The sequence below is a fragment of the Hemiscyllium ocellatum genome, chromosome 47 (genome assembly GCF_020745735.1).
Source record: "Hemiscyllium ocellatum isolate sHemOce1 chromosome 47, sHemOce1.pat.X.cur, whole genome shotgun sequence".
Classification (NCBI taxonomy): Eukaryota; Metazoa; Chordata; class Chondrichthyes; order Orectolobiformes; family Hemiscylliidae; genus Hemiscyllium; species Hemiscyllium ocellatum.
Window position 1 is genome coordinate 9,208,006 of NC_083447.1, and position 12,734 is coordinate 9,220,739.

Sequence of the window (12,734 nt, forward strand, 5' to 3'; positions counted from 1 at the left end):
ACCACTCCTTACATACCAAATGATTATGCAACAATGTCAATTCTTTCTCAAATGCATAAGAATTCCAGTAATGTCTTTAGATGCTGGGAAAAATATGAAGATTTTATCCCCCGAAAATCTTAAACCACAAAGTATAGTATTTTAAAATACTTCACAAGAAATATTGTTTGTGCAGGCATGATTCATGAGGAAAGTTCCAGGCGTGAGGAACTTTAATCCCATGGATAGATTACAGAAGCTGAGATTGTTATCCTGACAGAAGGTTGGGTGGGTATTTTGACAGAACTGCTCAAAATCACAAGGACCCTGGATAAAATACACAGGGAGAAAACGTGTTGCTAGTGGCTAGAGGCCAGAGGGCATCTATTTAACGGCAGCAACAGCAGCAAGAAGGAAAACACTTTTCTGCAGCATATAGTTAGGATCTGGATTGTTCTGTTTGAGGATCCATTGGAAGCAGATTCAATCATGAATTCCAAAAGGGAATTGCATTATTATCTGAACACAGAATCCCTACATTGTGGAAGCATGCCATTCAGCCCATCGAGTCCACACTGATCCTCCAAAGAGCATCCCAACCAGAACCCACCCCCTTCCCTATGAAAGAAATTTGCAGGGTTATATGGAAGGGGTAAAGAGAGTAGAACTAGGCAAATTGCTTTTGCAGAAAACTGACAAACATGACGAATGGCCTCCTTCAGTAGTGTAACCATTTTGTGATTCTGTGAACATTACACTGCGTCATAAGAATGCCATCTCAAGAACTATCTAATAGATATAAACTGCTGGGCCATCATCTGATGCTCTTCAGTTACTTTTGGGGGTTCAGTATTTCAATTATTTTTGCAAAGAAATACTGCTACCTTCGCTTGCCTTAGGTTGACCGATCATTCCAGCTGGGATAGAAGGCAAGCCGTCAATGTCTGTAAAATTAGTCAGCACATCTTGAAGCTTAGAGCGGTGATTTCCTGTGAATGCAATCATGGATTAAACATTATAGAAAAATCAGCAGAAAGGGTTTTATGCATTATTTTAGATGGCTGCACAATCTCAATGCTTACAGAAAGACAAACCCAACCCTTCTGGTTATGGCGGGTGAGATCAATTAATGCAGCACAAACAGTGCCTGAACCGGAGACATTCTAGTTTGCATGGTCCAGTTCCACATTTGAGTGACTTTATTGACTGAGCTACTGGTTTAACCCCTTTGCTTTCAACTATTCTGAGACAAACCTTATTGCTTTCCACTTCCTCTCCCCTCCATCCTATCACAGACCTCTGATTTCATTCTTCCTCCCCATACTTTAAACTTGCTTAAAATCTATTACATTTCGGTATTCCTTCAGTTCTAAAGAAAGGTCCCTGGATCTGAAATCTACTTCTCTTTCCACAAGTATTTCCAGCATTTTCGATTTTTATTCTGAATTTACAGCACCCACAATATTTTGCATTTGTTTTTACAGTGACTAGGAGAAAGGGAGGACTGCAGATGCTGACGATCAGAGTAGAAAAGTCTGGTGCTGAGAAGCACAGCAGGTCAGGCAGCATCCGAGGAGCAGGAGAATCGACATTTCAGGCATAAGCCCTTCATCAGGAACGATTATGCCCAAAACATCGATTCTCCTGCTCCTCGGATATGCCTGACTTGCTGTGCTTTCCAGCACCACACTTTGACTTTGATATACAATTCCCTCAGATGACAAATTCTAGATTTGGTCTTATTTTTACCTAGCTCTTTGTCATCCCTCAAACTTCTGGAATCTTCACCCCTTTCCTCTTCCTCTCCAGTCTCCAGGAAGTGAAATTCACTCAAAGCATCCACTGTTTCACAGTCCATGGCAGGATCAGCAGCTGTTATCTCGGTGCCTATCTGTAGTAGTACACATATCACAAATCAGGTAAGTTTGTAATTCTTTTGGAAATCAAGCAAATGCATTGATGTGAGGGGCCAGCAACGAAATCCTAAAGTGATCTTCTTGCTCAGCTCAGAGCAAATGGATTTTCAAATGGACTGTTGACCACTTTGGGAGGTTGCCACTGAGGTAGGAGCACAGGAGATACTGTGCAGTCCATTCAACCCGTTTCAAACGTTAAAGTACATTCACTCACATCTCTATCCATTTAATTCACCATTAATTTTATTTGCTACCATCTGCTTGCAGGGTCTTGCCTTGCAGCTTAGCTCATAACCTTAATATTTTCTCAATTCTTCTTCAATCTTTCTCATCAGACATGACATTACTTTATCATCAAGAATGTGTCTAGGCTTCTAATTTTTCTTTTCCAGAGATGAGGAGGATCACTCTCAGTCTCTGCTCCAGTGAGTTCTCAACTCACAACATACATGGTTAGCATTTGGAAAACAAAGAACAGCTCTCAGTCTATGTAAGCTAGAACTCAGCAAAATGAGGTTCAATAAAATCCTGTAACCTTTTTGTTAAAAAAAAAGGGTGTCACTACTTTTAAACCAGCTTCTTGCTTCAAGGAATGCATGTAACCAAACACTTGGGCCCATTGGGAAAAGTTCTTCAAATTAATCATTTAGCAGTCTGCAAATGCAAATGGCAAGGTGACAGCTTTTACACAGCTCACTTTTAATTTACTACACACAGTTCTGCTTACATATTCTTCACACTTACCCAAACAACAAGCAATGACACTAGTTTTATGTGGCCAATTATACAAAAGTCTTTTAAAAATATAACTTTTGAGATTAATGCAGCATTAATAAATACCAGAACGTTTTCTCATTGCCTGGAAGTGGCTCTCAGGATCATACTTACAAATTCAATTCAAAAATCAAACTATGCATGGAAATTTTCTATGGATGGGTAATCATAACAGTCAGAAAATCAAATACATCAATAACTACCCTTTGTTTCTTGCTTAGCCTCTGTGTGACTGAGAGTTCTGAATGAACACTGTCCAATTCGTCATCATCCTCATCACTATCATCATCCACATTCTGGAGGAAAGGCATCTTCTCCAGTACTGATTTTCGTAGGCTATCTCGAGATTCACTGCCTGCATTTCTGAACATGAAAAAGAACACACCAGAGTCAACACAAAAGAACAGTAATTAAGAGAGCAAATTACAACTTATTTTTCATTGTCTAATCCCCAATTAGAGGCTAATTCTTACATGAAAACAAAGAAATACAAGGAAGAGTAGATGGTTCTTGAGCTTGCTCAACCATTCAAATTATCATGGTCAAAAAGAGGTCAGCCTGTACTTCAAATTTCTGCCTGCCCCCATCCCCCACCCCATCAGCCCTGGCTGCTTTGCAGATCAAAACCTGGTCCAATTTAGACCTTAATATATTCAAATAACCCATCCTTTATTGATTGGAGGGATCCAAAGATTAATTATTTTGAGAAATTCCTCATCCTCTCAACCTTAAATAGGAGACGTCTTTACTATCAAACTTTATCCCAAGTTCACAAGACGAAACATTATTCAACATGTAACATGTCAAGCTGCTTCAGAACATTATGCTTCAATTATATCACCACTCATTTATCTAAACTCCAGTATATGTCCAAACTGTTCAATCTTTCCTTATAAGGCAACCTTTCCATCCCAGGAATCAGCCAAGTCACCTTCTCTGAACTGCTTCCATTGCAAATATAGCGCTCCTGGGAATAGACTTGAGACTTAGAAAGGAATCTGGCAGATATAGTGGACTACAGTTTTAGTGACTAGACAACAGTTCCATTAATACAGCTGTATCAAAAACAAACATGGTATGCTAAAGGATGTGTTTAATAGCCTTTACTCGCAAGTCTCTCTGGTCTGTTATCCCTCTCTGCAAATCGCCCAGGTAGAAGTGGAATTTCTTGGCCTGCTGAATGCGGTATCAGTGTATAATCAATATTTTATTTCACCTGTAGAAGCTGTCTGGTATCATATGCTAACAAGACATAGGAAGTAGGATGGATGTGAGGCAAACTCATAGCTCTCCATGTTGTTTTGCTACACCTTTCTCTCTCCATTATTTCAAAAGTGAATTAAACGTACCTGATACCCGCAAGCTTAAATTAAAACTTAATGCAAAATTGAATTGAAAGGCAAGTTTAATGTCGGGCACCACTCTAGGTGTCAGTCTCTGAAGCTCACATCGCCACCAAATTGAAAAACACAGTTAATACAAGCAGCTACAGGGGCTTTTTTTTTGTAAACGTTTCCAAGTTTCAGTTCCATATGTTTGCAGATATCCAATTTAAATTACCACTCCTTTTCCAGCAAGTACTTGCAGGCAGTTTGATCTTAACCTGATTGACTGTCAGTGCACATGCTTTTATCAGGTATTACCACGCTTAGGGGCAAGAGACACGGCTGTTTTTGTGCCTCCTGAGCACTGAGAACACTGATGATTTCCCCGTCTCCTTTTTGCATGCCTGACTGTCAGCACATCAAAATGATGTATGCAGTAAATTTCGGCCAACTCAGCCAAAGGAAGAACAAATACTTCTGATAGAAGTAATTACCAAGGGGGCAATGAAAAGTCAGGGGGAAATACAGGCGTTGAATTAAAATCAGAACAGTCACGATCTTACTGAATGGTAGGCACTCTTAAAGGGCCAAGCAACTTACTCTTGTACTTTGTTCTTAAGTTATTTTTAATCAATCTGTTTGGACATGCTATGACATAACCCAGGACAGGTGGGTCTTGAATCCAGAGCTTGTGGTACAGAGGGAGATACACTATCACTGTGTCACAATACAACCAAGCAGTATTGCCTTGATTTATTTGCAGACAGTCATGTTAAAAATAACAAGGACTACTAAAAAAACGTAATAATATGCATTTGGCACCAGAGCCACCACCTTGCAGAGCAGACATATTAGCCATCTGTTTCAAACCACAAGAATCCTTCCTTATGTGCTGCATTATCCCCCCAGCTGAATCACAGAAAAACAAAACCTTCCCTATCTCCCAATGTGACTTCTGGTAATGCATACTACACTAAACCTTCCCAAAAAAAAGACTGTTAAATGATTGTTGGAGCTCAGTGATTAATTTAACATTCAAATGAAAGGGCGAGTCAACTAACAGGAAAGGAGTGCCTAAAGTTAATAGATGAAGAGCCACTAATCTAAAAAGGTTCAAGTCCCAGCTAACCGTGTTTCTCCAAATGAATTCAAAACAAAATGATTTTTTTCCCATACTTAATCAAATTCTCTTTCCAACTTCTTCTCGTCTTCCTTCCACATTCCAAAAGTAGCTTGCTCTCAAGCTTCTGACATCATCAGTTTGTGAGGATACAGAAAAGGTGTGTAAAAGAAACCAGAGGTCATCGCCAAACACTACTTTGTGCTCAAAGCAGCTTCACTGTTGATCATGATCAAGAATGAGAAGTGCACTAATAAGCTACTGTCTTGACATGACTCCAAGATTTGTGGCTGTGTTAGATGAATCTCATAGATGTCCACAGTTCAGGTAACTAGAAACTACCAGAAAATAAGTCTGAGTCAGGCATTCACCTTTTGATCTGTTCTTCTATTTGCTTAACTAATGGTGAATCTCCTCCATTTAGGATCTGTCCCAAACTGTTGGACTCTGCTGCTCCATTGTGCTCTGGGCTGGAATGGCCCAACATGGATCGGACCCGTTTTGTCCGCACATCCAAGATAGTGTCAGTATAACCCACTTCTTGCAAATATCTAAAAGCACAGCACACAGTTCAATTAGTTGCATATAATCTACAAGCAACAGTACAACATCATCATGAAGGGGTTTGCATATTTTAATCCACCTTTTATTTAGAATTATACAATTCTTTCCTGTAAGTAGAATCATTAATTTAAAAGGTCATTTCATGCATATGAAATGGAAACCATCAAGCATCAGAGTATTCATGAGCAGCAAAGTTTAAAATAGCCAACTGTCAAATTATGAGTTCTGAACTTGACACCAAAAGAGGAAGATTAGGAAGGTCTTGTTAGGAGATTTCAAAAGGAATGCACCATAGACAAGGCAGTTAGAGAAGGAAGTTCCAGAGGAGGATCGCTATAACCATTTTTAAGAGGCCAGAATCAGACCGAATGGAGTGGGTTGGATTGTTGCAAGTCATTCACATAATGCATTAGCAAAACGTCAAAGCTAAATAAAAAAAGTTAACATTTGGAAAATTGAGTAAAAGTCACACCATTAATTTGCATCATGGACTGTCATTAAAACAGCTTCACTCTGTAGAACACAATGAACAACATAAATTTAAAAGAATCACCTCAATTCTCAAATGAATTTATCTTGGGAATGAAATTATAGATCAGAATATGCACATTTACTAGAGGAGTTCATTTTTGTAGTTACCATTAATTCCAGTTAATTATCTGTGATACTCCTGGGTTTGACGTCATAGAATCATAGAGAGGTACAGCATGGAAATAGATCAATTGGTCCAACTCGTCCATGCCGACCATATCCTAAATTAATCTAGTTCCATTTGCCAACACTTGGTCCATGTCCCTCTCAACCCTTCCTATTCATATACCCATCTAGATGCCTTTTAAATGTTGTAATTGTTCCAGCCTCCACCACTTTCTCTGGCAGATCATTCCATACAAACACCACCCTCTGTGAAAAAGTCATCCTTTAGCCCGTTTTAAATCTTTCCCCTCTCACCCTAAACCTTTGCCCTCTTGTTCTGGACTTCCCTACCCTGGGGAAAAGACCTAGTCTATTTACACTATCCACATCCGTCATGATTTTATAAACCTCTATAAGGTCACCCCTCAGCTTCCGACACTCCGGGGAAAACTTCAGCCTATTCAGCCTCTCCCTGTAGCTCAAATCTGACAACCCTGGCAACATCCTAGTAAGGAAAAAGTGAGGTCTGCAGATGCTGGAGATCAGAGCTGAAAATGTGTTGCTGGTTAAAGCGCAGCAGGTCAGGCAGCATCCAAGGAGCAGGAGATTTGACGTTTCGGGCATACTGATGAAGGGCTTATGCCCGAAACGTCGAATCTCCTGTTCCTTGGATGCTGCCTGACCTGCTGTGCTTTAACCAGCAACACATTTTCAACATCCTAGTAAATCATTTCTGAACCCTTTCAAGTTTCATAACATCCTTCCATAGGAGGAAGGCCAGAATTGCACACAATATTCCAAAAATGGCCTAACCAATGTCCTGTAAAGCCACAATATGACCTGTGATGTATCTCATTTCCTTGTTCTAGTAAACTACCACCTATCTTGAATCTTTATTTCCATTCATGCACACTGAACATGTTGTCTTTGAAAATAGTGCCCATGTTTCCAGATGTTTATATCTAAAACCCTCTAATAATATTTCCTTAGCAGTCAGCACTGAAATGGCCCTATTCAGTCATAAATGGCATTTCACTTGTCTGTGGTTACCTATCCCTCCTGATCTTCTCCAATCCATTTTAATGACCTGGTTGACCATACCATCATCCCTCAAGGCCTTCCCTTCATTGTCCATTTGGTTGGTACTGTCCTTGTTGGATGGGTTGTCCACGTCTGAGCCCACCCTTATCCGTTCACTTGTGGCTTCTGCACCATTACTTATGGAATCCACGTTGGATCTCTCCTTAGCTTCGTCCTCTTTCTTATCCATGTGCTATCCCTCAGTAACATCATCTGACAATTCAATATCAGGTTCCACTTGCATTCTTCCACATAACATCCAGCTGTACCTTGGCAACACCCACCTTGACCTTCACTCTCGCCCTACGATTTGTCAGGAAAACTACTGACGTAAAAACAAGGGCTGCAGATGCTGGAAACCTGATTCCAGATTCCAGTGGTGCTGGAAAAGCACAGCAGTTCAGGAGCTTTTGCCCGAAACATCGATTTTCCTGCTCCTCGGATGCTGCCTGAACTGTTGTGCTTTTCCAGCATCACTCTAATCAGGAAAACCAGTGATTTCAATCTGTGACCCAAATTCTATTTCTCAGTCATAAATCCTTTTCTTTTGGAACGGTCTGTTTATGTATCTTATTGTTTGCAACTGTATTATCTGAAAACTGGCTAACAAGCTTTCAGTTACCAATGCTCCACTGACCAAAACCCTGGACTTCCACCATGATCATAGAAGTAAAATAGAGTTAAATAGAGGCAAGGAGTTTGACAAAAGGACTACACTTGAAAACATTCTGCGAGAGATCCAAGATGGCGGCGACTCAGCAAGTCTGAGTTTACAGTGCTCTTCCCAAAACCTGGGTAAAGTGAGTTACTCACCCCCACCACACTTACCAAACCACCCAAAAAAAATTTCTAACCTTAATTAGCTGCTTAATATTAAACTGCTTAAATATAATAGTAAGTGGATAATGAGTAAACCAAAGGGATCCCGCAGCTCTCAGAAAACAAAGACCCCTCCCCCACCCTCCTCTCCTCCTCCGGCTGCAGCTGATGTAAAAACAGGCCTTGAAGAGATGATTGCCAGGCTGGAAACGACACTCGTCAATTTCATCGCAGAATCCAGACAGAGATGGAATGCATTCGAAGAAAAGCTGCAGAAACACAGCCAGGCTCTCGAGGAATTACAGGGCCGAGTGGAGGGGGCGGAGCTAAAGGCCACGACCTCCGAGGCTGCAGCACAAACAGCTGCAGAACAGGTGCGAGCTCTGGAGCAGAGAGTCCGGGCCTTTGAAATGTACATGGATGACCTGGATAATAGAAATCGGAGAAAGAATATCCGTCTTCTGGGCCTCCCTGAACAAGAAGAGAAGGGACAGTTAGCAGTATTTCTGCAGCGATGGTTGCCCCAGCTTTTAAACCTGGGGGCTGAAACTGACCGGGTAAGGGTGGAGTGGGCCTACCGGGTCACAGTACGCGGATCTGGCCCAAACCAGCGCCCACGCCCGGTCCTGTTCCGGCTGCAGAGTTATAGGGAGAGGCAGATACTCCTGGATGCCTCCAGAAATCTTGGAAAGGATCCTAAAGCTATGATTCATGAAGGATCCAAGATTATGTTATTTCAGGACTTCTCCCCGGCTTTGGCACGAAGGAGGAAGGCGTTTGATGAGGTGAAGAAATGTCTAAGGAACTTAAATATTCAATACATCTTACGCTATCCAGCGATGTTATGCTTTACCCACGAAGGATCCGAGTATAATTTTAGATCACCAGAAGAGGCTAAGGAACTTTTAGACTCGTTTAAATAAATCGTAAGAGACAATTTATGTTGGCTTGCCTCTTCCACACTCCGTGGGGAGAAGTGGATACTTTACTCTACTTTACTTTTGCTTCTGGGAGCAGGGTTGTCTTCCCTTGCTATTTTATGTTATTATACTTAACTGTAATCTGTTGGAGTTGTAATTTTATAGTTATGTGTGTTTGTACGTGGCATTGATGCTATCAGATATACTCAGGTGTGGGTGGGGAGGGGTGGGGGTGGGGCGCTCACTGTTAACTCTAGCTCGGTATTATATCTAAATCCTATTAAGGAGCGCCCGGGTCAAGGGTGGGACACTGTTTGGGAGAGGATATGGTGGACTTTTAGAAAGGAAGTAAGGCCCCCTGAGAACAAGGGGGAGGATCTCCATTCAAACATGTTTTATTTTTTTTCTGTTCTTATTGTTTGGAAATAGTTTCCTTTTTATTATACTGTTATGAGTGTATTAGAGAACATTTTCTCTTGTTTGAAGGATGTAAGTGACTCAACTATACACTCTGGATAATTGTGGATTAGATTAGTAGTTAACTGAGTTTCATTGTTTTTCTTTCTTCTTTAGTATCATTCCTTTGAATTTTGATGATTATATATTTAAGATCTATTTTTATATTAATGTTTGTGCTTGAAAGTTCTGTTTATTTTTGTAAATCTGTCAAAATATTAAATTTCTAATAAAAATATCTTTTTTAAAAAAAAAATAAAAAAAAAAGAAAACATTCTGCGACAACACAAAGGCCATCACCAAGCTTGTTTTCCATCTACTTGCATAAGTGGAGCAAACATATCCTGAAGTTGAAATGCTTTTAGGAACATCAAATGGTAGCCAACAGTGCAAATAGGTTGTTATAGGTACATGGAAGGTAGCCATCCTAAAAGAGTTGGTAACAATAGAGTTGCTCTGCAGTAAAATATTCAATGCCAGTAGCTTGCAAGCATTTTAAAAAAAATCTTTGGGTCTTTCAGCATGGAGACTTGCAGGCCACATATATAGTTGATCTGGAAATTGAACTTCCAGTTTAGGATTTATTCATAATTGAGGCAACATCGCCAAGAGTAGCCTATTCCAAACCCTTAGTATCTTGGAAACTAACGAACTAATAAGTGCTGAGAGAATGGAGTTACCTGGATTTCATGGGCCGGATTGGCAGATTGACAAGCCACTATTGACCCATTTGTGTAGTATTACATATTCAGGCGTGGGATTTTGCCTCTCCATACATCAAGAACTGCAAGTAATAGGGACGTATACTTACTGCCTCAGCAGCTGCCGCCCTTCTTTCCAAGATAATGGACTATTCTGTTCCACAGTTGATGTATCGGGGCCATTATTTATAACTGAAAAGATAAAAGTACAGAGTTGATATATGGCTGTATAATTATAGTACGTTCTAAAATAATCTTAGATTACAAATCACAATAAACTCTTGCTTAAATTGGTTAATTACATTCTTAGCAAATTAGGTCGCTTAACTAATTATTTAATTTGTTTTGTTGTGGCAGACAGAGCGTTATTTTAATCAAATATCCATTTTCTTATTGTATTCAACTTTTATCTTAAAGCTAAGTAAATGCACAGGAGCTTTGCAAGGGAAAGAATACATTAAAATGGATAAGAGCTGCATATTTTTCAGTTTCAGGTTCTACAGTACCTCAGTACAAGAATGTTCACCCAGATGGCATTGCAGAGAACTGTCTTATCCTGTGCTAAATGAAGCATGCAATCCAGGATAGTTTGGTTTACGAGTTGGTTGTATCTCAGCTATGGTGGCTATAAGCCTGCTACAATCAGCAAGGGTAAAAAATGAGGTCTGCAGATGCTGGAGATCACAGCTGAAAATGTGTTGCTGGTTAAAGCACAGCAGGTTAGGCAGCATCCAAGGAATAGGAAATTCGACATTTCGGGCATAAGCCCTTCATCAGGAATGAATGAAGGGCTTATGCCCGAAACGTCGAATTTCCTATTCCTTGTATGCTGCCTAACCTGCTGTGCTTTAGCCAGCAACACATTTTCAGCTACAATCAGCAATGCATGATAGGAAGCAAGAGATATTTGCCCATCTAATGTCTCTATCAAGGAAGTGGATATAATTACAACGTTTAAAAGAAATTTGGACAGGTAAATGATGAGGAAAGGTTTGGAGGGATAAGGGTCAGGATAAGATAAGTGGGACTAGGTTCAGCATGGACTGGTTGGACTGAAGGGGCTGTTTCCGTGCTGTATGACTATGACTTTACATACAAGGTATAGGCATTGGTTGAAGGTAATATCGATTTTATTAATGATGGTTCACGCAGTGTGAACCAGCCACCCAAGCAATTTAACAATGGAGACTTAAACAGAGCACGGATTTATGGAACTACAGTCTAACATGGGTCAGTCAGTGTTTCAGGGAAGGAAGTTAGAGGAAAACAAGAATGAAATAATTTAAAGAGACAAACAGAAACCTACATCAATAGGTTCTATATTCAGGAAGGTGTTGCAGATTGCTTATTCAGCATGGAGAAACAAAAGTAACATGAAGAGGCTAGAATAGATATTATGTATAATAAAAGATGTGAGTATCTGAAAGCAGGAGACAACGGCAATGGATGCAACAAGGTAGGAACTTACAGGTGCTTGTTCAGTAATTCTGGTTTCAAGTGTTGGGAGAATATTAAAACCACAAAAGGAACTAGTGAAACAACACACGCCTATGATACACAATGGGAATAATAAATATATTGTGTTACTCCACTGTACTAGGATGTAAATCTTGCATCACATTGTTGCTGGCCAAAGTTCCTCATTCAAGGCATTAGTATACATTTTAAAGGCTTTACCAAAAGAATTTAAGTGATAATTATTTTGTGACAGCTGCTAATGTTTCGTATTTTTGCTCCTGAGTTGTAGTTGAAACTAGTCATTTACTGTTAACTGTTGGTTTCCTTACTGGAGGGTCCTCTTTGTAAACCACTGCAACAATCATGCTGATGGTACTCCTACATGTGAAGTTGGGATTTTCAGGATATTGGCACAGCAAATACAAAGCAAACTGATTCAGGTTCAAGACAAGATGTTTGGGAACTTGAGAGATGACAGTGGTCTCATAACACTGATACTCTTGTCCTTCTCAGTGGTAGATATCAAGGTGAAGGTGATGAAATATCCTTGGTCAGTAACCGTTGCATACCCCTAGATTGTATGCACTGCAGCCATGATGCATTAGTGGTTGAGAAGGCATTAATCAAATGAACTGCTCTCCCAATGATGAACATGCTTCTCAAACATTGTTACTACTACAGGTAAGTGACAACTATTCTATCAATTTTATCTTTTAAATAGTGGTGAGACTTCGAGAGATCAAGTGAGGGGTACCTGACAAACAGTAATTGGTGAAACAGCAACTCCACTTGAGAATCTAGTCAATGGTGAGCCTCCTACTCCTGAAGATAATGACAATGGAACACTCTTCAGTGGAGCTGCTGTTTAAAGGTTAAAGGAACGATGACTAGGTATTTTCTGGCACCAGAGCAGGTCATGCCATAGGATAGCATCAGCAGCTTTATTTTCAGAGGAGCTGTGAATGGATCTGAACACTATGAACACA

At 40.1% G+C, this 12,734-nt stretch overlaps 1 protein-coding gene across 1 annotated transcript in view; it reads right to left on the reverse strand.

The window, feature by feature from the left end:
* Positions 1–12,734, reverse strand: part of LOC132836769 (striatin-3-like) — a 52,753-nt gene that overhangs the window by 21,468 nt on the left and 18,551 nt on the right. The window contains exons 4-8 of the mRNA XM_060856223.1: positions 10,401–10,482; positions 5,486–5,665; positions 2,873–3,032; positions 1,729–1,870; positions 864–968 (exon numbers count right to left, since the gene is read on the reverse strand). Of these exons, the coding sequence (XP_060712206.1) occupies positions 864–968; positions 1,729–1,870; positions 2,873–3,032; positions 5,486–5,665; positions 10,401–10,482 (669 nt within the window). The remainder of the gene's footprint in view (positions 1–863; positions 969–1,728; positions 1,871–2,872; positions 3,033–5,485; positions 5,666–10,400; positions 10,483–12,734) is intronic.